General features: G+C 33.4%; 1 protein-coding gene across 10 annotated transcripts in view; it reads left to right on the top strand.

Annotated features, from left to right (window-relative positions):
* Positions 1-26147, top strand: part of LOC149801871 (uncharacterized) — a 94914-nt gene that overhangs the window by 56744 nt on the left and 12023 nt on the right. For 3 of the 10 annotated variants that reach the window (XM_089956248.1, XM_089956251.1, XM_089956246.1), the window contains 6 exons: positions 3331-3411; positions 4046-4256; positions 8124-8267; positions 18881-18966; positions 19527-19591; positions 21619-22708. In XM_089956248.1, coding sequence (XP_089812374.1) covers positions 3331-3411; positions 4046-4256; positions 8124-8267; positions 18881-18966; positions 19527-19591; positions 21619-21817 — 786 coding nt within the window. In that variant the 3' untranslated portion in view covers positions 21818-22708. Of the gene's footprint in view, positions 1-3330; positions 3412-4045; positions 4257-8123; positions 8268-18880; positions 18967-19526; positions 19592-21618; positions 22709-26147 lie in introns of those variants that run through there. The other 7 variants (XR_016420729.1, XR_016420728.1, XM_089956245.1 and 4 more) reach the window with 7 other exon arrangements.

Below are 26147 nucleotides of genomic sequence, written 5' to 3'. Positions count from 1 at the left end.
AATTCTCGTATGGTTGATGTTTCTTATATATATATATATATATATATATATATATATATATATATATATATATATATATATATATATATATATTCAGAAAGGTTGTTCCACAGTGATTTGCTACTGTTAAAAAGTATTGCTTTACTAATTTGAGCCTAGACTTTAAAAATTTTTGAGGTTTGGGCAGTTCCTTGATTACAGTAGTATGTGTTTCATGATGGCAGTGGGTGGGTTGTAGTGGTTAAAAATGTATGCCTCAAGTGCTGGAAGTTGCAGATTCTTACGCAGCCTCATATGTGTGAAATTGCAATCACTGACATAACTACTGCTCAGGTCTAAAAACCTGCCAACCACCCTGCTTCTCTCCCCTAGTAGGCATTTCTGAGGTTCAAATACAAAATAGTATAACCTTTTCCTTCAATAATAAATACAAATGTTGCTAACACATTTTGTATATGCACACTAAAAGCTGCACATCAGTTGAAAAATTCCCATTAAATGATTGCAGTTGCTCATCATTTTGTTTGAATAATCAGAACTCAGTAGACCATTTGTCACATTGCATCATTAGCCAGTCTGAGCAAGGCTGTGGGTCAGTAACATGTAGCGAAATAATCTGGCACCATTCAGTGGTATAAAAAATGTAGACTAACTGTAGGAATGAAGAGTTGAATATTTGAGCTAAATAGTATTTTGTTAACCTATGCATTGCATAGCTTTCCTTAATCAGTTGGAAAAGTTGATAATCTGAAAGTTTTCTCCCTTTTGTTTCTAAAATATTGCATATAGATCTCACATATACATGATATAGAAAAAGAGAATGATAGTCCCTACAGTTGCCATAAGGCTAGCTAACTAATGTTTGAAGAAAATTGAACATAAAGCATTATGGCACGAATGCTAGTTATAATAAAATTTAACAAAGCATTTTGGCATGAATGCTAGTTAGTAGAAAATTTAACAGAAAGCATGATGGCATGCATGCTAATTAGTGGAAAATTTAACAAAGCATGATGGCATGAATGCTAACTAGTAGAAAATTTAACAAAGCATGATGGCATGAATGCTAATTAGTAGAAAATTTAACAGAAAGCACGATGGCATGAATGCTAATTAGTAGAAAATTTGACAGAAAGCATGATGGCAATTTAACAGAAAGCATGATGGCATGAATGCTAATTAGAAAATTTAACAAAGCATGATGGCATGAATGCTAATTAGTAGAAAATTTAACAGAAAGCATGATGGCATGAATGCTAATTATTAGAAAATTTAACAGAAAGCATGATGGCAATTTAACAGAAAGCACAATGGCATGCATGCTAATTAGTAGAAAATTTAACAAAGCATGATGGCATGAATCCTAATTAGTAGAAAATTTAACAGAAAGCATGATGGCATGAATGCTAATTATTAGAAAATTTAACAGAAAGCATGATGGCAATTTAACAGAAAGCACAATGGCGTGCATGCTAATTAGTAGAAAATTTAACAAAGCATGATGGCATGAATGCTAATTAGTAGAAAATTTAACAGAAAGCATGATGGCATGAATGCTAATTAGTAGAACATTTAACAAAGCATGATGGCATGAATGCTAATTAGTAGAAAATTTAACAGAAAGCATGATGGCATGAATGCTAATTAGTAGAAAATTTAACAAAGCATGATGACATGAATGCTGATTAGTAGAAAATTTAACAAAGCATGATAGCATGAATGCTAATGAGTAGAATATGTAACAGAAAGCATAATGGCATGAATGCTAATTAGTAGAAACTTTAATAGAACATGGTGGCATGAATGCTAATTATTAGAAAATTTAACAGCATGATGGCATGAATGCTAATTATTAGAAAATTTAACAGAAAGCACAGTGGCATGAATGCTAATTAGTAGAAAATTTAACAAGGCATGATGGCATGAATGCTGATTATTAGAAAATTTAACAGCATGATGGTATGAATGCTAATTAGTAGAAAATGTAACAGAAATCATGATGGCATGAATGCTAATTAGTAGAAAATTTAACATAGCTTGATGGCATGCATGCTAATTAGTAGAAAATTTAACAAAGTGTGATGACATGAATGCTAATTAGTAGAAAAGTTAACAAAGCATGATGGCATGAATGCAGATTAGTAGAAAATTTAACAGAAAGCATGATTGCATGAATGCTGATTAGTAGAAAATTTAACAAAGCATGATGGCATGAATGCTGATTAGTAGAAAATTTAACAGAAAGCATTATGGCATGAAATGCTGATTAGTAGAAAATTTAACAGAAAGCATGATGGCAGGAATCTAATTAGTAGAAAATTTAACAGAAAGCATGATGGCAGGAATCTGATTAGTAGAAAATTTAACAAAGCATGATGGCATGAATGCTAGTTTAAGGTTTGTGCATATGATGCCAATCTGTTGTATGACTAACATTACTAATGATAGGAAACCTTTAAAAGAAACTGCACCTCAAGAACCACTGAATGGAATTAGACCAAGGTGGTCTAAAAGTGTTCTGGCATGAAGATATTTCAATTGTGCAAGTTATGCAGATGTGCTGTCAGATATTGCTGCCATTCCCAAAAATTGGAAAAACATTCACAAGCCTTTTGTTGTTTTCAGATTTATACAAATGATCACAATCATTTATTAAATGTGGTGGTCATTATTAAATTAAATTTAAAAAAAACTTTGAGTTACTCACAATATTTGCTAACAGAATTTGACCAAAAATGACATCCTGGCATGAAGGTCTTTCAGTCTTTGTTAAGAATGATGCAGATTACCTGTTGAATTTGGAGGCTGTTGCTAAAACTATACAAACCTTTAAATGACTTTTTTCTCAAAGATTTCTCAACAGAAGTTGAATAGATGTCACAGAAAGCATCAGCTGGGTATAAGACCTTTCAAGTTTGTACAAATGATGTTGATCTGCCATGCAGTATGGCTTCCATTACTAAGTAACAGAAAACCCTTAAATATCAGAAAGCATTACATTAACCAAAATATCTTGGCCAGCTGGCATTTCAGCTTTTTGTTAGATGTCAGCAGGTTCAGCAATTTCACGTGCACATGGGCCTGTTGTTTGTAATGTATTTATAAGCTAGTAATTTTTATGTGTACAGTATTTGGCTTATGGTTCCCTTGAGAAGAGTGGATGTCATCAAAGGCTCTTACTGGACCTAGTGGCTAATAGGCAAAGAAAGGTTAAGGTAAGAGGCACAGGTTACACTAGACCTAGTGGCTAATAGGCACAGAAAGGTTAAGGTAAGAGGCACAGGTTACACTCTGCATGCTTAACAATAGATATTTATAAAATTATTTCAGATGGACCCAGCTGGATCAGACTTAGGGGACCCTCGTGTACCTGGATTCATGGACATTGCCATGTTGCCACAAGAAGATAGGGTATATTATTATTGTCTCAGTTTAGAGCATATTATGTATAAAATTGACTCCATATGAATTTTATACAGGTAGATGATTAAATTCTGTTTCACAAGCCTTAATTTATTTTTCTCAATTAATCTAAACCTAAATTGCCAGGTCAAGTGCTGTTAGATTGAAATCATTGGCCAATGTTAGCCACATGAGTGTTCTTAGACTGACTGTCTTTTGCCAGGAATTACAGTATCAACAGTAGGGGATGGTACATTATAGACTAGAGGGGGATAGTATAGTATATACAATGGGGGATAGTACAGTGTCAGCAGTGGGGAATGGTACTTTATAGACAGTCAGAGATGGTACAATATAGACAAGAGAGGATAGTACATTATATTATTATATCTCAAACTCTATTCTACCAGTTTTATGTACTAATATTGCAAATGGTTGTTTTATTTCTCTACTTTAAAGTGACAGAATGGAATAATTAATTAGAGAACATATTATGGTATCTCTTCAACTGGTGAGTTATACATGACAGAATGGAATAAGTAATTAGACACCATATTATGGTATCTCGTCAACTAGTAGGCTATGCATCATATTTTCATTGAAGTTTTTATGATAAATAATAAAGTTCTGTATTTGTCTTTAGGACCATATACTGTCAATTGCCAAAGAAGCAATAAAGGAAGGTCTTTGGAATGGAAGGGATGCAGTATACCGAATCCACTTTGAGTTTTCCAATCCAGTAATAGATTTTCCACCTGTAGGGTGTCGGGTCCGGCGAGGACCTGATTGGTTATATGAGAATGATGACAATGATGGGCCAGGAACTATCATCGGTCATTCCATGGATCGCAAAAGTAATTACTGGAGGTTTTGTAATAATGTTATTTACACCTGTAATTTTAAACGTTGTCGTGTATATAGAATGTAAATATTATGTAGTTATATGTCAAAATATCTACACTTTATACTTTTACTGTGAAGTGTTGACTGAATGTACTGTAGCACTGCATAAATTCACTGATTGAATACACAGATAGGGTAATTTCCATACTGTAGCACTGCATAAATTCACTGATTGAATGTATAGATATGGTAATTTCCATACTGTAGCACTGCATATATTCACTGATTGAATGTATAGATATGGTAATTTCCATACTGTAGCACTGCATAAATTCACTGATTGAATGTATAGATATGGTAATTTCTAAACTGTAACAATGCATTAATTCACTGATTGAATGTATAGATATGGTAATTTCCATACTGTAACAATGCATTAATTCACTGATTGAATATACAGATATGGTAATTTCCATACTGTAGCACTGCATAAATTCACTGATTGAATGTATAGATATGGTAATTTCCATACTGTAGCACTGCATAAATTCACTGATTGAATGTATAGATATGGTAATTTCTAAACTGTAACAATGCATTTATTCACTATTTGAATGTATAGATATGGTAATTTCCATACTGTAACAATGCATTAATTCACTGATTGAATGTATAGATATGGTAATTTCCATACTGTAGCACTGCATAAATTCACTGATTGAATGTATAGATGTGGTAATTTCCATACTGTAACAATGCATTAATTCACTGATTGAATGTATAGATATGGTAATTTCCATACTGTAACAATGGATTTATTCGCTGATTGAATATACAGATATGGTAATTTCCATACTGTAGCACTGTGTTAATTTGATGACTGAATGTATAGATATGGTAATTTCCATACAGTAGCACTGCATAAATTCACTGATTGAATGTACAGATATGATAATTTCCATATGGTAACAGTGTATTAATTCACTGATTGAATATACAGATATGGTAATTTCTATACTGTAGCACTGCATAAATTCACTGATTGAATGTATAGATAGGGTAATTTCCATACAGTAGCACTGCATAAATTCCTGGATTGAATGAATAGATATGGTAATTTCCATGTAGTGGCACTGCATTAATTTACTGACTGAATGAATAGATATGGTAATTTCCATGTAGTAGCAGTGCATTAATTCAATAGATATGGTAATTTCCATGTAGTAGCAGTGCATTAATTCAATAGATATGGTAATTTCCATGTAGTAGCAGTGCATTGATTCAATAGATATGGTAATTTCCATGTAGCAGCACTGCATAAATCACTAACTGAATAGATATGGTAATCTACTTGTATTAGCTCTGCAAAAATTCATTGATTGAATCTATATATAGGGTACCTTTTATTCAGTAGCACTGCATAAATTCATTGATTGAATGAATAGATATGGTAATTTCTTTATTCACTAAAGATTGTTCATAATATTTCTAAGTGGATGGGATTTTTAAAACGTTATAACTGAAAAATTATTGTTTAATTTTCAAAACTGATATGTTCTTTTCCTTGTCGATGACATTTGATATACAGGTAGTGAATAATGTCTGCAGGTATGATTAATTATTAGTGAACAATGTCTGCAGGTATGATTATTGTCAGAACTCATGTGATAAACCAAAGTTTTAGCTGCATCAGATGAGAGTGTCAACATATAAGTACATATACCAGGCTGTGAATGATAAAAATCACTTTTATGTGACAATGTCTTTATTCAGTAACTCTTTTGCTTGCCAGTGATGATTCATTTCAAAAACAGCATCATCATGGTACAAGAAATTTACATTTTAATTGTTGGTATCACTTACATGTCAGCATCAGTACCAAATTAACATAATCCAAGAAATCAACATCCTTGTTACCAGACTCAAGTAGGTGTCAAGCACCATAGGGAACAGCAGCAGCATCAGCAGCATTGCTATCACTGGTAACAACATCTGTGTGCTTATGAAGCCCTGCCATAACAAAACAGTCTGCAAAAAAATCTGGAAACATCACACCATGCATGATAAAATATATTGATCGCAGACAATAAATTGATTTCAGACTCAGTTTTTTGTCAAGGCCTGCACCGTATTTTTTGATTAGAGCACATTGGTGCTTTGAATTCTGTTGCTTACATTAATTATGAGCAGCTTTGTGTCTAAAGACATTTTTTCTTTTTCTGACCAGTGAAATGTCAGCCATTTTCACAAGCCAGAATTAAAAAGAACATGAGAGTGACTTCAGGCTGTACTCGTTTAGTCAACAAGCAGGTTGAGAATGATAGCTAAAGGATATTTCTAAATTATTTACTTAAATTTTTTTTAAACAGAAACATTTCTTTTCATTATTTAATTGTATTGAACAAGAAGCCCATGATTCTAAAGTACTGATTATGAATGAGGTACCAAGCATTTGTTATCTGGCACATTTGATAAGCCTTTGTTATTTGCCAACTATGAATAAAATGTGATTATCATGCTTTTGTTACCCATTTACCTTTGTTGTTGCACCTTTGTTATTTAAATGACTGCCATTTTTTATACTGGCTTCAGTGCATTTGGTGATAAAATATTGTAATTGAGCAAATTTTCTAAGGTGGACCCAACAAATAAAAAACTATGATAAATTAAATATAAGAAAGGAACTTTATAACAAAACGATGGCAATACATAGTAATCAGGAATTCAGATGCAGAAATTAAACTCCAACATTGTAACAAAAAAGACATTGTATTTATGAACATAATAATCTTTACTGTAGTAACATTCATGGATTTAATATATAGATACGATAATTTCCATAGAGGAGCACTTCATTTTTGCACAAATTAAATATATATAAAAAGTAATTTCCATACAGTAGTACTGCATTATTTCACAAATTGAATGTATAGACATGGTAATTTACATGTAGTATAATTTCCTTAATTCACTGATAAGTGTTATAAATTTGGTAATTTACATGTAGTATAATTTCCTTAATTCACTGATAAGTGTTATAAATTTGGTAATTTACATGTAGTATAATTTCCTTAATTCACTGATAAGTGTTATAAATTTGGTAATTTCCATACAGTAGCATTACATTAATTCACTGAATGAATGTATAGATACAGTAATTTCCATGTAGTATCACTGCATTAATTCACCTTCAAATAATTCTTTGTTTTTTGTAGATGTATGTTCTTTCTCATAACATAAATTACACAGGTCATATGTCTTGGACATTTTTAGCTCGCTTAATTTCAATCACCCCAAAGTAGAGAATTTTTTGTGTATGAAGTATGCAAGGTGTAGTCTTCCTTTTGTGATGTTTATCAGTAAGTTTCATACAATAAGAGAAAAACTCTAATTCAGAGTCAGTTTTTTTAAAATGCCATTAATTGACTGCATACAGTTTTATACTCTATAAAGGATGGAATATAATGCATAATACGTTTGATAATGAGAAAAATGTAGAAAGGTTATAAACAGATTTCTCTAGATTATGTTCAAGTGTTGATAATAACAATATAATAATGTAATAATAACTAATGATAATTAGAACATAATAATAATAATAAAAATAATAACTTAATAATAATGGATAATATTAATAACATAGCGGAAAATTTGAAATATACTTTGAATTCACTTTGGCTTGACTGGTTTAGCAATTTTTGTGGATTGTTTGGTCCCTTCATACAATACATTTTAAGATCCAATGAAAGGCATTCTGTCTGCCTGTATAGAAAACAGACACCTCAGGCACATCCATAACTGTATTTATCCACAAGGAAATTTTGAGAAGGATTTAGCATTCTGGTTAGTGTATACATATCTATACTTGTTGATTGCAGCGGTATGTGTTGAATGGGATAAAACTCAAAAGAGGGCAAACTACAGGTACAATGTCAGGGGTCCATTGGATGTCGTGACAGTCAATGAACCCAGAAAATTGCAATCTGACCAACTCATTGCTACAGGATGTCTTGTAAAAAGGGGTAAGATATGCTATAATTGCTAGACCTTAATATCTGATATTTGGGGTTTGAGAAATAGATTTAAGCTTCTTTGACAGTATAGTATATGAGAAGGCACATTGAATTATGCTGACCATTATTGATATCATGGTACTGTATTTGAGATGTTACATGGTAACTATTATCTATACCACAGTACAGTGTTTGGCAAGGAGCATTCAGCTATGATAAGCATTATCTATATTACAGTACAGTGCAACCCCGCTATAATGCGAATTCGGATATAATGCGGTTGTGGCGTGGCTCCCGAAATTTCGTATTATTCATTCGCACATGAAAAAATATTTTTTGTTCAAAGTACATGAAATAGTGAATAAAAAATTTAGTATCATTATGGGGAAGAGATCACGTATGAATTCGAAATTTAATATGATCGTGGCGTGGTTCCAGAAATTTTAAATACATGTATGTGTATATTTCTCGTACCGGGAAAAATTATATATTTTAAGTATGAGAAATAGTGTGTAAAATGTTTATTATCATTTTAGGGAAGAGTTCACATATGAATTTTAATATAATATGATTGTGGTGTAGATTCTAAAATTGAACAATATCACCAGGTTTTTGAAGTGTTATGCCAAAATAAACATTATCGGACATGTTACCAGTAAATAATGTCTGCTTTATTAGCTGGAAATTGAAATGGTATGAAATTGTACATGCATTCAGCTTTAAAAAAATTTTTTTTTTATAAAAGTGACTCGTGACCATTGCAGGCCTACTGCACTTAGTTCTCGGGTTTTACATGTGTATGGGGTTTACTTATGAACTCAGTATTGATTTCCTATTTTTTTATAAAAGTATTTTACCGTTATGGTAATGCAGGTTCACAAACACAATTTGTTCTCTGCACTTTGCGGAAAAAAAAATATTATCATTTTGGGGAAGAGATCGTGTATGAATTCAAGTATAATACGATATATAATACGATTGTAGCGTTTTTCCTGAAATTGTAAATACATGTATGTGTATTTTCCTCGTACCCGGAAAAATACTTTTTAAAAGTACAAGAAATAGTGTGTAAAACATTTATTATCATTTTAGGGAAGAGTTCGAGTATGAATTCGAATATAATATGATAGTGGCTTGGCTTCTGAAATTTAACAATTTCACCAGGTTCTTGAAGTGTTATGCCAAAATAAACATTATCGGAAATGTTACTTGTTACTGATCCATGAGTAAAGCCAGTAAGTTGTCTTAGTGATTGTCTTCAATTCTGTATACCATCATTGCTCAAACAATAGCCGACAATGCGGTGGTTGATAAAAGATTCTTACAATTTAATAAACATCAAAAAATGAAAGCCGCCAACATGTTTGCTGGGCTTGGTGGTGTTATTAGATGCAATCAATTGACCAGTAATAATGTCTGCTTTATTAGCTGGAAATTGAAAGGGTATGAAATTGTACATGCATTCATCTTTACATTTATTTCAAAAAGTGACTCGTGACCATTGCAGGCCTACTGCACTTAGTTCTCGGGTTTTACATGGGTATGGTGTTTGTTTATGAACTAGTTATTAATATCCTATTTTTTATAAAAATATTTTACTGTTATGGAAAAGCAAGTTCACAAACGCAAATCGTTCTTTGCACTTTGCACCATGATTAATATAGTAGTTTTCACATGTTTCTTTCGATATTCACAAAATCTGAAGTAAAAGTTATATGCACGTTGAAAGCATGTGTTGATTGGTAATTATTCTTGTTGTAGTTGTTCAACTGAATTGGCGTACAAGCATTAATTATTGGAAATTTGCAATGGATAAGTGTACATGGAAACGCATGTGAGAAAATTTTAGCAGTATGAAATTTGTACAGACACCATTCGTAGACCCTGGAACGTAATGAACCATACACGTGCTTCGTCTTTCTTAACCTAATTTTGCTGTTAATTTTCTCCCATTGAATTCAGACACATAATGATGTGTGACAGAATTATTGAATAGTTTAAATATGTATGCAATTTTTGCAATGGAATTACATATTTTATTTATTAATTTCAAGCCCCGATGGTACAATATCAGACAGCAAGTAAACGGTGTTTATACTCTGTTCATGCTATATATTAGACGTTGGATTCAGATACAATGATCAGGGGAAAAAATATTGAATATTGTAAATCTGTGTGCAATTTTTCAATGGAATTACATGCATTATAGATGAACTGAATGCCATGACGCCACTGTAGTAAATGGTGTTGATACCCTATTCATCATATACATTAGACAGGAATACACGTATATGTGCCAATGAGTTGTTCTCTCAAAAAAGTAAAATACTGTAAAACCCCGCATTAGTGCGACCTCAATATTAATGCAATCCAATTTTGTGGACCCCAATTATCGCATTATAGCGGGGTTCCACTGTATTTGAGAAATCGCATGGTTACCATTATCTGTATCACAGTGCAATATTTGGGAAGGTGCATTGAACTATGGTAACCATTTTCTGTATTACAGTACACTTTTTGAAAAGTCACATGGTAACCATTATCTGAATCACAGTATAGTATTTGGGAAGGCACAGTGAGCTATGTTAACCATTTTTATATATCATAGTACAGTATTTGAGAAGTCAGATGATAATATTAGATCAGAGTACAGTATTTGGGAAGGCACAATGAGCTATGGTAACAATTATCTATAACACAGTACAGTATTTGGGAATGCACATTGAACTACGGTAACTATGGACTTTTGTTCAGTATCTGTTGTGTATCATCTGTTACCTATCTGTCCATCAATAATTGCTTTTGAATGTTGTAGAAGTTTCATTTGTAATAAAATTTATATCAGATTTGGTATGTAAACTTATAGCATCCACGTCTTGTACAAATTTGTTTATGAGCAACATTTATGTGTGTTAATAGATGATCTTTCATTGGATGAGCTGAGCTTGTGACCACTCTAGAGACTGTATTTCTGATCAGTTTATGGAAGATGGTATTTAACCCTTTACCTCATGTAAGCACCTTTGGATGCCTGTACCCCATTCTCTTTGAAGCGCCTTTGGACACCCCTACCTGATTCACATGGAAGCGAGTTTTGACACCTCTACACCATTCTCATGGAAGCACGTTTGGACACCCACTGTAAACATCAGCCATTTTGAGCTAGTTTTCATAGTATCACCTTTGGGGAAAACCCCCTATTAGATATTACACTCATTGATGTGAATGACCATTACATCAGATCACATAGTACCTGTTTAAGCTCTAGTGACAACTGGATCAGATTTTCCACTTTCCAAAATGGAGACCATGGATTTCATTCAGTACTTTCTGGAGTTTGCCTGATTAGAACCATGACTACTAAAGCTTCAGTATCATAGCTAAAGGCTCGGATGTTGATGTAGGCATCACTGAGTTTTTATAATTTATCAAATTCAGGTGATTTAGCAATGTAGACAGACAAAAAAACTGGCAAATTTTGAGTATGACAAATGGTACCTATGGTTGGCGACATGGCTTCACTGGCTTGATGGTGAATGAGCTCTCTCAAGATTTTAAGGCACATAAAAAAATTCTGTGAAAAATAATTATACAATATAACAGATTTTACCTTTAATCTTTCTATACATAATAGATGTGTACCAAAAATGTAAATGGTTAAAATTGATGTTGAACATAGGAGGTACTACACTACTGTAACAGTAAACTGGCAGGCCTATATGTTTGGAGTTAAATGGGTAACAGGTGTTCTATTTATAGCACACTGCACTGTGTAACTTTGATACATGTATATCAGAGGCCTACAAATCCATATGCTCTGTGAGGTAAAGGGTTAAGTATATATAATGAACACTCGGCTTAGCTTGTGAACACTCTAGAGGCAATATTTCTGATAAATTTCTATCACGATATGTATTTAAGCTTATATCATCAAGACCTCAGACATGTTCATTTGTGAGTGATATCCATATATCATCAAGACCTCAGGCATGTTCATTTGTGAGTGATATCTATATATCATCAAGACCTCAGACATGTTCATTTGTGAGTGATATCCATATATTAATGAGGCGATCTTGCATCTGATTGGCTTAGCTTGTGAACACTGAGGCCATAATGTTTTTAAGAATGTGACAAGCATTGGTATATATGTTTATATCAAGATTTTTGATGAGGTTGACTTTGAATGACATTAATGCATATTAATGAGGTAATCTTTCATCTGATTGCCTTGGCTTCTGAACACCATATAAGCTATATTTCTGATCAGATTTTGAATAGATTTGGTACATACGGTTTATGTCATTTAAGATCTCAGATGAGTTCAGTTATGAGTGACAACCACACATAATAACAAGGTAATTTTGTATCAGATTGGCTTTACTTCTTAACAGTCAAGAGGCCATATTTCTGATCAGATTTGGTCAGGCGTAGAATGTAAAGCTTGAATTGTCAAGGTCTCAGATGCTTATGTTTATGACCAGCATCCAAATAATGAGGTGGTCTGGCATCTTGTTAGCTGAGCTTGTAAACACCCTTGAGACCAAAGTTCTTGGCAGATTTTGACCAGATTTGCTATGCAAGCTTGTATCATCAAGGTCTCATATTGGTTTGATTATTGTCTATTAATGAGTATCTAGGCTGATCATATTGTGGGGAATTGAACTTTCAACCTTCTGGTCATGAGTCTAACTCCTGAACCACTGTGCCGCCACAGCTTTCTTAGGAGGCATCTCAGTGGTTTTCAAGTTATGCCTCCAGGGGTAAGGCAACAAGATAGGTAAGGAGAGACCCAGGAATCCATGCTGACTGCACAAATTAAATCCCCTTGTAATGCCAAGTACGTATTTATACATTGAGAGTTGGGCTATGAACATTTTTTTTTCCCCCAAAGCTATGAATCCGAGCCTAGTCTTCAGGGGCAGTTGGAGATCAAAGGACAATGCTGGCTGTATAAATGAGATCCTTTTTATGCTGAAAACATATTTTACATATATATGGTATAAGAAAGAAGGTGAATGACACCAGCAATATTAGAAAATGTAACAACTGTGTGCTTGAAGTTTTTAATACAGTTTGAATACATGTGTGTTATTCCATTGACATCTTGACATATGTCAACTAAGTGACCAATATCAGACCCACATATGTCTCTTGTTTACATCTCAAACTAAACCCAGAAAGTGTTACTTTTTTGAACAACAATGATAAAAACATTTACATGAAAATGACATTGCATATTTTGATATTGTCATAGCAAGTCAGTGCTATTAAATAACGGCTTTTTACTGATTAATTTGTACTGAGTTCATGACCATAGTAACGTTTTTGTTCCTGAATAATAATAATTTTGTTTATTGTTCAGGCTCAATAGAATGGCTTTTATGTGTACTAATTTATGATTCCTTGATAGTTTCAAAGATATACCTGCAAAAGTAAGAAGAATGTGAAATTACTGAGTCAAAACTGTACTAATGTGAGCTAAGCCATGTGAGTGACATTGGGCCTAGTTGGAAGTCTTATTATGTTTTCCTCTCCCCACCCACACCCCGGCACAAAGGTCTAGAATTTTGCTTAATGATGTGCATATCCGTTTCTGCTGGTTCACTAGATATCTCAGATTTATTTCTGCTTTGTCAGACTTGTATGAAGGCTGGATATTCCTTTCTGTTTGTCAGCTAGATAGCTCAGATATCATTCACCTGCTTTGTCAGATTTGTATGAAGACTGGATATCCCTTTCTGTTTGTTTGCTAAATAGCTCAGATATAATTTCACCTGCTTTTTCAGACTTGTATAAAAGCTGGATATCCTTTTCTGTTTGTTTGCTAGATAGCTCAAATCTCATTTCACCTGCTTTGTCAGATTTGTATGAAGACTGGATATCCCTTTCTTTGTGTTTGCTAGATAGCTCAGATATCATTTTACCTGCCTTGTCAGATTTGTATGAAGGCTGGATATCCCATTCTGTTTGTTTGCTAGATAGCTCAGATATCATTTTACCTGCTTTGTCAGACTTCTATGAAGACTGGATATCCCATTCTGTTTGTTTGCTAGATAGCTCAGATATCATTTCACCTCCTTTTTCAGATTCGTATAAAAGCTGCATTGCTCTTTCTGCCAGTATACTAGATACCTTTTTACCAGCTTTTTCACACTTGTTTCAAAGGTTTTGTAGGGGAGATCCTAAGAACTGACTGCATTTTCATCTTGTCTGCAAAGCATTATACCATTAGGATTATTTAAGTAGTCAAGTTGAGGGGGGGAGCATTTAACTCAATTTCACTTTTACAGTTACATAATGAGCAGACATAAAAGCTTGATGCATGATTCATCTTGATGATTATTAAGCTTTATTGCTTATAGACCTGTAAGTACCGCTCCATTGGCCTAGTGGTTAGAGCGTCCGCCTCAGATGCGGAAGGTCGTGGGTTCGATCCCCGGCCGAGTCATACCACAGACTTATAAAAATGGTACCTACAGCTGCCTCGCTTGGCATTCGGCATTAAGAGTTTAGTGTTAGGACTGTTCAGCCTGGTGTCAAGATAATGTGACTGGGTGGGACATCATGCTACATGTCTGTGGCATGATGCCCCAGTGATAGATATCGCTATAAACTGCCACATTGCAGACATCATAGCGATATGACTGAAACATTGTTAAAGTTACTTAAAAATCCAAATCACAACAACAACAACCACCACAGACCTGTAAGTACATTATGCCTCCATTTCTCAGACTGTTTAATAGAGTCATCAAACTTAAAAGACACTTTCATCTCATTAGTACATCATGTTGATACATTGCTACATGCATAGTCATGAAACATGATGGGTGTCAATAACTTTAGGAGTACTACATATGGCCATGAAATGTAGGTCATATTGGCCTACTTTTTACAATGGATTGAGTGCAATCATTTATGCAGTTTGCTTTCATTTCTCGGATATGTTTGCACATAGCCATAGACTTGATGTTTATTCTTATTGAGGAGTTCTCATCGCTATACAGACTTGATGTTTATTTTTATTGAGGAGTTCTCATTGTTATAAAGACTTGATGTTTATTCTTATTGAGGAGTTCTCATTGCTATACAGACTTGATGTTTATTTTTATTGAGGAGTTCTCATTGCTATAAAGACTTGATGTTTATTCTTATTGAGGAGTTCTCATTGCTATAAAGACTTGATGTTTATTCTTATTGAGGAGTTCTCATTGCTATAAAGACTTGATGTTTATTTTTATTGAGGAGTTCTCATTCATATACAAACTTGATGTTTATTTTTATTGAGGAGTTCCAATTCCTATAAAGACTTGATGTTTATTTTTATTGAGGAGTTCTCATTGCTATAAAGACTTGATGTTTATTTTTATTGAGGAGTTCTCATTGCTATACAGACTTGATGTTTATTCTTACTGAGGAGTTCTCATTGCTATACAGACTTGATGTTTATTCTTATTGAGGAGTTCTCATTGCTATAAAGACTTGATGTTTATTTTTATTGAGGTGTTCTCATTCCTATAAAGAATTGATGTTTATTTTTATTGAGGAGTTCTCATTGCTATAAAGACTTGATGTTTATTCTTATTGAGGAGTTCTCATTGCTATAAAGACGAGATGTTTATTCTTATTGAGGAGTTCTCATTGCTATACAGACTTAATGTTTGTTCTTATTGAGGAGTTCTCATTGCTATAAAGACTTGATGTTTATTTTTATTGAGGAGTTCTCATTGCTATACAGACTTGATGTTTATTCTTATTGAGGAGTTCTCATTGCTATACAGACTTGATGTTTATTCTTATTGAGGAGTTCTCATTGCTATACAGACTTGATGTTTATTTTTATTGAGGAGTTCTCATTGCTATAAAGACTTGATGTTTATTTTTATAGAGGAGTTCTCATTGCTATAAAGACTTGATGTTTATTTTTATTGAGGAGTTCTCATTACTATAAAGACTTGATGTTTATTCTTATTGAGGAGTTCTCATTGCTATAAAGACTTAATGTTTGTTCTTATTGAGGAGTTCTCATTACTATAAAGACTTGATGTTTATTCTTATTGAGGAGTTCTCATTGCTATAAAGACTTGATGTTTATTCTTATTGAGGAGTTCTCATTGCTATAAAGACTTGATGTTTATTTTTATTGAGGAGTTCTCATTCATATACAAACTTGATGTTTATTTTTATTGAGGAGTTTCAATTCCTATAAAGACTTGATGTTTATTTTTATTGAGGAGTTCTCATTGCTATACAGACTTGATGTTTATTTTTATTGAGGAGTTCTCATTGCTATAAAGACTTGATGTTTATTCTTATTTAGGAGATCTCATTGCTATAAAGACTTGATGTTCATTTTTATTGAGGAGTTCTCATTGCTATAAAGACTTGATGTTTATTCTTATTGAGGAGTTCTCATTGCTATAAAGACTTGATGTTTATTCTTATTTAGGAGTTCTCATTGCTATAAAGACTTGATGTTTATTTTTATTGAGGAGTTCTCATTGCTATAAAGACTTGATGTTTATTCTTATTGAGGAGTTCTCATTGTTATAAAGACTTTATGTTTATTTTTATTGAGGAGTTTTCATTGCTATAAAGACTTGATGTTTATTTTTATTGAGGAGTTCTCATTCCTATAAAGAATTGATGTTTATTCTTATTGAGGAGTTCTCATTGCTATAAAGACTTGATGTTTATTTTTATTGAGGAGTTCTCATTGCTATAAAGACTTGATGTTTATTTTTATTGAGGAGTTCTCATTGCTATAAAGACTTGATGTTTATTTTTATTGAGGAGTTCTCATTGTTATAAAGACTTGATGTTTATTTTTATTGAGGAGTTCTCATTCCTATAAAGACTTGATGTTTATTTTTATTGAGAAGTTCTCATTGCTATAAAGACTTGATGTTTATTTTTATTGAGGAGTTCTCATTGTTATAAAGACTTGATGTTTATTCTTATTGAAGAGTTCTCATTGCTATAAAGACTTGAGCGGTCAAGTTGTGTAAAGTGCTTGCCTTTACCAATCACTGCCATCTTACCCGAGTCATTGTGGATTCTAGGTCTTTACCAATCACTGCCATCTTACCCGAGTCATTGTGGATTCTAGGTCTTTACCAATCACTGCCATCTTACCTGAGTCAAGGTGGATTCTAGGTCTTTACCGATCACTGCCATCTTACCTGAGTCAGTGTGGATTCTAGGTCTTTACCAATCACTGCCATCTTACCCGAGTCAGTGTGGATTCTAGGTCTTTACCAATCACTGCCATCTTACATGAGTCAGTGTGGATTCTAGGTCTTTACCAATCACTGCCATCTTACCTGAGTCAGTGTGGATTCTAGGTCTTTACCAATCACTGCCATCTAACCTCAATCAATGTGGATTCTAGGTCTTTACCAATCACTGCCATCTTACCCGAGTCAGTGTGGATTCTAGGTCTTTACCAATCACTGCCATCTTACATGAGTCAGTGTGGATTCTATGTCTTTACCAATCACTGCCATCTTACCCGAGTCAGTGTGGATTCTAGGTCTTTACCAATCACTGCCATCTTACCCGAGTCAGTGTGGATTCTAGGTCTTTACCAATCACTGCCATCTTACCTGAGTCAATGTGGATTCTAGGTCTTTACCAATCACTGCCATCTTACCCAAGTCAGTGTGGATTCTAGGTCTTTACCAATCACTGCCATCTTACATGAGTCAGTGTGGATTCTAGGTCTTTACCAATCACTGCCATCTTACCCGAGTCATTGTGGATTCTAGGTCTTTGCCAATCGCTGCCATCTTACCTCAGTCATTGTGGATTCTAGGTCTTTACCAATCACTGCCATCTTACCTGAGTCAATGTGGATTCTAGGTCTTTACCAATCACTGCCATCTTACCCGAGTCAGTGTGGATTCTAGGTCTTTACCAATCACTGCCATCTTACATGAGTCAGTGTGGATTCTAGGTCTTTACCAATCACTGCCATCTTACCCGAGTCAGTGTGGATTCTAGGTCTTTACCAATCACTGCCATCTTACATGAATCAGTGTGGATTCTAGGTCTTTATCAATCACTGCCATCTTACATGAGTCATTGTGGATTCTAGGTCTTTACCAATCACTGCCATCTTACCCGAGTCAGTGTGGATTCTAGGTCTTTACCAATCACTGCCATCTTACCTGAGTCAGTGTGGGTTCTAGGTCTTCACCAATCACTGCCATCTAGTTTTGGGCTTGGCCAATGTGGGTATATAAGAAAGCTTGCCAGTAGTTTCCTGTAGGTCAGTGGCTTTTATCAGGGTTTCCCTGGATTCTTCCTCAACTAGCTATACTGGCCACAATTTATAACCTATCATGTGCTGAAAAATGACATTAATCCCAAATTAACAGCAACAACTTACTGCTAACAAAAGTACATTTTTAATTTAGCAAGGTAATTTCTTAGTAACCTTCTTTCATACTCAGAGACATAAGTACAAGATTTTTCATTTTCTGTTGTTTTTTTTGTGTAAGCTTGACAAACAAAAATACATGTTTAGGAAATAATCATTTCTGTTTGCAAAAACATGCCTTTCCAGATTTAAGTCTAATTGCTTTTCCTGTTATGAAATCATTATTTTCATACTATAGGTAAAGACTGGAAGTATGGTGACCAGGATGGGGTTCCAGGGAGTATTGGTGTGGTTCTGGCTGTGATAGAAAATGGGACTGTTATAGTAATGCACAATTACCAATGTTTAATATAGGCTTTTAACTTAAAATGTAGTCAAGTTTTTTTTAATTTTTTTATGACTCTTCCTTATACCCATTAAACTAAATTCAGCATGAATACTAAAACTTGGACACACATGATCAGAAATTCTTATGGGATTCATTTAAAAACATAATTTTAGAAGTATTGGAGGCAAATTTGGTCATATATTGAAAAAAAACCCACCTAATCAACAAAATCGTAACTATCAGACAGACAGACAGACAAGCAAGCATACAAACAAATGAACAGTAAGTTTCCAAGCACTAATGCATCATTTTAATACAACACAAGCTTTACAATATGTGACCTGTATGTAATATAATTTGACCGCACACTTTTGGCAGATCTTGTTAAGATTAAATCAAGACAAGATTTAAACACGAGTCTTGGTTACCTGTTAAGTAACCTAATTGTAAGGATATTTTTTTTCTCCATCAGTTTTATTAATTGCCATATCAAAGATAAGTAAAATATGTTAAATGGCTATTGCAGTTATTTATTGTATCAAATGCTTACCTACAGGTAAGATGGGAGAACAAGAAAAAATATTTATATAGAATTGGAGACAAAAACTACTTGGAAATATGGTAAGTTTCATTATTATTATTATTATAAACTTGTATGTGCCATCCAATGTAAATGCACTGCATGGGATGATCCAGTGAATTTTCTAATTAGATTTTGTTTTAGGAGTCATTAAGTGTATTGCTTTGTAGCATGATGTCACAGTTAGTTAATGTAGTAGTACTATTTAAAGATTCATTAAGTATATTGCTATGTAGCATGATGTCACAGTTAGTTAATGCAGTAGTACTATTTAAAGATTCATTAAGTGTATTGCTATGTAGCATGATGTCACAGTTAGATAATGTAGTAGTACTATTTAAAGATTCATTAAGTGTATTGCTTTGTAGCATGATGTCACAGTAAGTTAATGTAGTAGTACTATTTAAAGATTCATTAAGTGTATTGCTATGTAGCATGATGTCACAGTTAGTTAATGCAGTAGTACTATTTAAAGATTCATTAAGTGTATTGCTATGTAGCATGATGTCACAGTTAGTTAATGTAGTAGTACTATTTAAAGATTCATTAAGTGTATTGCTATGTAGCCTGATGTCACAGTTAATGCAGTAGTACTATTTAAAGATTCATTAAGTATATTGCTATGTAGCATGATGTCACAGTAATTTAATGCAATAGTACTATTTTAGGACTCATTAATTTTGTTGCTATGATTGATGCAATCACAATAATTGTGTTGCTATGAAGCCTGACAACACAGTAAGTTCATTGTGATGTAACAAATTCATCACATAATATATTTATTCATGATTCAGTGATATACAAGTAATATAAATAATGTTTTCAATAATATTTGTGTTCTTTATAATTTTAGAAATCTTTTAACATAAAATTGATTAATAAATAAATACATTTAATTTTTTGTAATGTTGGTCTTGCCCACAATATCCAAAAGTTTAAACAATATAATCTATTGTTGTTGTTGTTATTATTATTATTATTACTATTTACGCCATTAAATGTATGAATACTGTAAAGTCATGTTCTTGCATACATTTCCACAGTCACTGCCATTATTATGAAATCATTTGTTAATGGTTGTAACTTGTTGACAACATAATGTCATTTTAATGCACATGTGGCACTTAATTTCCTACAGTCAGTATCACTGTTTTGTTTGTACTGTCATGTAGGTTGCATGATGTTATGTTGCAAGTATATATTAGTCATCAGTAAATGCCTTGATAAAGACAGTAGTGGCCATTCCAATGTCAGCAAAACTCAAGATTTAGTATTATTAGTATTAGTATTATTTGTAGTACATTCTTAACTACACTTTGCCATCAAATGAATGGATATAAATGTATGCCAAATCCCAAAATATACCAAAATATTGATGAAAACCAATCAATATAGTCACCAATGCTAAAATAATAGCAGACTGGAAATCGGCTGAATGGCATTTCCAGAGAAATCCAATGGATTTCTGGAGGATGACAGTTATGACATTACCTGTATAGATGTTACCTGTATAAAGCAAATGCTTATACTAAGGAATATCCCATATATATGTAGCCACCTACAAGGGGATGTAATTATAATGGAATTTTGGAATACTTTCTTCACATATATACCATGTTTATTGTGCATATATATATATATATATATATGGGAAAATTCATCTTTTGGTCTTTCTGGGAGGGCTTGAATTGGGATGTTGGAGAATTTAATCTGAGTGGTGTTTACAGACGCAATTTGAACTACTCTATAGTTCAGGGATGTCAGATATATTGTGCTGACTGTCCTTTCTAGGCCCATCTTTGTTGGGTTTATATATAAATATTTACATTTGTAAGGAATCCATATGTGCTTTGTCCTGTTAATAAAACAGCAAAACCTGCCTTATCTGGAAATTTATGCCACCAAAACCAGCACAATAAAAAAAATCACATGACAATAATTAAAACATTTGACAGATTCAAAAGAAAATTTGATGGGCCAGTGTTTATATTTCAAACTTAAATACATATTATTTTAAGAGGATAAATCCTTGAATATAATAAGACCACAGTCTCATTACTCATTTCAGCAGTCCATATGAACCTCCTATTGACTTTCTGCCATCAGCGGGCCCCTCCTATTCAGCCTCAGATTTCCTAACAACAGAAGACAGGATGGTACACGACTTAATACCCATATTCTCTGCAAGGAACACTAATACAAGACCAAGGACCAAAAACAAGAATTCTGTACCCGTTAAAAAGGAAACAACCAAAGATGCACCTTAAATCCAACATAGCATCACCTGTTTTGAACTGAAATTTGTTTTCATTAATCAGATCTTAAAAGGAGGCGTATAATTTTACCCACATCTTTCTACACCATGGTGCTGATCTTGAAAAGTTTGTTATTGCTGAAGAATATCAGAAATGGCTTCAACACTCAGCAGTTAAAATGAAGAAATGGTATAGCTTTGGACTGCTTGAAATTATTTTCAGTCAGACAGAATTTTTGTGAATGCAAGTACACTTGGAGAGGTTTTTGTTAATTTGGAATGCTGCAAAACATTTTATGGTCATCTTAAGGACATGTGTATTTTGATTATTCATTGTACTGGTACTACAAGAGTTAAGCCCCTTTTTTCAACTATAGACTTGTCATCTTCTTGGGTTAGGCATGTGATGCATGACAGACAGGGGTATATTTACCAATTTCTCAGCATTCTTCTAGTTTCAGTTGAACTTTTACTGAATTATTGCCCCCATTTAAATACACTGATTTTGTGTCTCCTAAAACAACTTTTAAGTGACTTTCATTTATTAAAACCTAATCAATTCTGAAGATGATATCCAGGTCTAGTTTATGTTCGATTTGTACTTCTTTTTTTTGTTCCATCAAAATTTGTCTGAACTTTGCCCTAGCTTCTTTAACCAAAATCTCTTAGTTGCAATGGCTGGGGATTTCATAGTCTAGGCACTCCTTTCATAGTTAATATTGAACATGCATCTACAAAGTTAATAAATATCCAGGTCAAGTTTGAACTAATGCAATACTCTTTTGTATGTTTGTTGACTTAATATACAAGTGAGAGAGGGAGAGAGAGAGAGAGTTCCTTTTGCGTGTAACCTTGGTGATTAAGGAATAAAAACTGAATAAACATGCATTATCATCAAATCTTATGCAACATATTTTTTGTCTTTTAAAGACTATTTTAATCCAGAGAAATGACACCTTGGCATAAACATAATGATTAAGTGTCAGGCTAACTTTTGAGTTCTGATCATGAAGGTCGTTTTATAGAATTTATGGAATCTATTTTAAAATGCAAATAATAAGACATGATTTAAACTATTTCTTGGTCTGGTTTTTTTTGGTGCAAATGCCTGCTCAATTATTGTTTTCTACTGGGAATGATAGTCCTGACACTGTCTTAGCAAACAATATTGAATTCAGGAATCATGACTCCAAAATGAATAAATATACCTAGAATGGTGATTCATATGACTGTCCTATGTTTAATAGAATACTGTGTAGACACTAGTAGTGCAAGGTCAGTTCTGAAGATCATTCACCATCTGGTCTTAAATGATCAAAGTATGCAGCCTTGAACTAAACTTATGCTGTAGAAATCATTGTTCTCTTATTAGACTCATCATGGCCTTGACTGCCCATTTTTAAACCCCCAAAACCAATAGATTTCTTTCTTACCTCCCTGTCCAAGCTATCTGTAAAGGTTGGTCACAAAAGTTACTCGATAAATGTGGGAAAAGACCATAGTTCTTTAAGTCACAATGACCTTGACCCCCAAAACACATATGTAGTTTATTTGGCAAGATCTTTATCAACACTGGCCTAGAACTAAAGTTATTATTAAAAAAAAAGGAAAAATAATCTTTTTGACAATGATCTTGACCTTTGAAATTTGTGACCCTTATGGCAACCATCTTGAAAATCTTGTCATGACTACTCCTAAATGGAAAGTGATAATGACATGGGGTTTTCATCAGAAAGTTGGTCCTATAGTCCTAAATGAAAATGATATCATTCTGAGAGCCAATATGGCCACCATGGCAACCATCTTGAAAATGTTGTCAAGACTACTCCTAAATGGAAAGTGGTAATGACATGGGGTTTTCATCAGAAGACTCCTTATCGAGTCAAGTTGGTCCTATAGTCCTAAAGGAAAATGATATCATTCTGACAGCCCCACCATGGCAACCATCATGAAAATATTTTTCTATCTACTCCGGATGAATGGATAGTCATGTCAACATGAGGTTTTAACCAAAAAGACTCCTCACGCTGTCTAGTTGCTCCTAAAAGAAATGAGTGTCAATCTGATAGCTAATATGTCAGCCATCTTGAAAATTTTGTTATCACTACTTGTAAGTGTAAAGTTATATCAAAATGAGGTTTTCACCTGATAACTTTGATATCTAGTTGGTCCTAAATGAAAATGGGATTAATCATTTACTAAAGTAGGCAACAGTGGCCATCTTGAAAATCTTGTCACTGAAGAATATCAGAGGTTTCCACACTCGGCAGTTAAGAAGAATAGTCTGATCTTGGATTCCTGGAAATTCTTTTTAGCCAGTAGAATGCCATTCCCTTTAAATGACTCTTGTTACAGGATAGTTCTGCTTTTAGCTAAAATTGGTAAGATTGTTATTACTCTGAACTGCATATTACCTATTGTGGATATGTAGTTCTTTGCAAAGGCATCCTATATAACATTAAAAGTGAAACATGACAACATATGGGCTTGCATGATTCAGGATCACTGTTGAATAAGAGGTACTGTTTTAGGCAGAATAAGTTTGCCTTTAGCAGATTCTGCCTGGGGTAATGAAGATGACATCAATCTTTGATACAGGTCATACTGATCTTGACCTTTTGATCCAAACAGCAAATATGTCATTCTTGTCTTCAGTACAAGCTTTCCATCATGTTTGTTCAATATAGCTTGTGTATAACTAGTTAATGTAATGAATCCATTTTTCTTTTTCTCAGTCACTGTGACCTTTACTTTCAACATGTAAAGTCCAAAATCTTTCTTGCATCTGGTACATGCAATATACCAAATTGGGTGCAGAAATGTGTTCTTTCTTCTGTCACTGTTACCTGTCCTGATCCTCAAAATCTTTAGGTGTCTTCCTTGCCTCAAGTGTAGGCAAAATATGCAATTTGGTTAAGGTATGTGGTGCAGAGCTCCAGTTATTGTGCAGAAACCATTTTAATTTTTGACCATTGTGACCTTAGCTGTGACCAACTGAATAGGTGGTCTTTCTTGCTTCAAGTACCAACTGAATAGGTGTCTTTCTTGCTTCAAGTACAAACCATACACAAAAAAATATGGATGGTGTACAACTGAAGTTATTTGTGTAAAGAAAAAGGAAATAGACATACAAACAGGCATACTTCATAACAATGTTAACTTTGCTATTTAAAGCAGCCAGAAACTCCATAATCTATAGTTCAAATGCAAATGCAATTAGCCAGCCCCTTATCCAAACATTATAGTTAGCATGGTGTTTGTTCTTTTAGATCTAATTCGATTATGAATGTAATATTTAGTCATTACCAGAATGGATATGTATCTTTATCTAATAAGATGCAAAAATTTATTCCAAAATATTAACTATTTATTTTTGAGAGTTTTCTGATCAAGCATTTAAAACTTTTTGTAGAGGACGAATGAATATATTAAAATAAACTGAATCTACCAACTGGAAACAGATCCCCAGTTCAGTAAATATTTTAAAAAACTTCCTCAAATTAGGATTTTTGTGCATCTTATTTCAGCAGGCATCAGGGAATAAAATACAGTAATTAAATCTTCATTTTCTTGTAAGGAGTCTTGCCTGATCTCAAATATTCTTCAAGAATAAAAAGGTTTTCAGGTGTCAAATTTTAAAAAATAAAATCTGATTTTTCATCCTTTCCACCATCTCTGCCTCTTAAAAAAATACTGATATTGTGTGAAGTATTATAAATATTATAATATCAAATCTCAATCTGAGGAGAAATTGGCGGCGTTTTAGTGAAACCAGGAATACGGACTCTGATCCTTAATGATAAAAATACTGTAACAGTTGCAGCTGGGGATAATCTAAACAAGTGGTTACTTTACCATCATCAGTTCGCACTAAAAGGAGTTTTTGTTTTAATCCGTAACACTTGCCCAGTTTGCAAGTTTACACCTAAGGTGCTCTGAATTTTATTCATAATCTGCCATGCAAACTGTCCAATTTCACCAAATACTATTAATTCTTAAGGTACATACTCTCGACATTTGATTGGCCAATGTTAAGTCTGGCAAAATTTTCAGTCAATCAGATTGCTGCATTCTAAACTTGAGTGTAAGCAAAGATTATGGTTTATTTGTGAAATCCAGGCTTTGCATTGGCCTTGGTTTCACTACAATTCTCAAAATGTCTTCCCAAACTGAGATTTTATATATGATATTTCAGACAATATTAGCAGCAGAAACAGTGGAAAGTATGCAAAATCATAGTAAATTTAACCTTAAATTGTTGCAAACAAAAAGAAGAGTTGAAACATTCTTAAAATATGAGGAAAATCTCAAGATTTCCTCTGGGCTGTTCCATTAAAACATAT

The sequence above is a fragment of the Sinohyriopsis cumingii genome, chromosome 4 (genome assembly GCF_028554795.1).
Source record: "Sinohyriopsis cumingii isolate HCF-2022 chromosome 4, ASM2855479v2, whole genome shotgun sequence".
Lineage (NCBI taxonomy): Eukaryota > Metazoa > Mollusca > Bivalvia > Unionida > Unionidae > Sinohyriopsis > Sinohyriopsis cumingii.
Note: the sequence above shows the minus strand (reverse complement) of the source record. Positions and strands in the feature narration are given on the sequence as shown.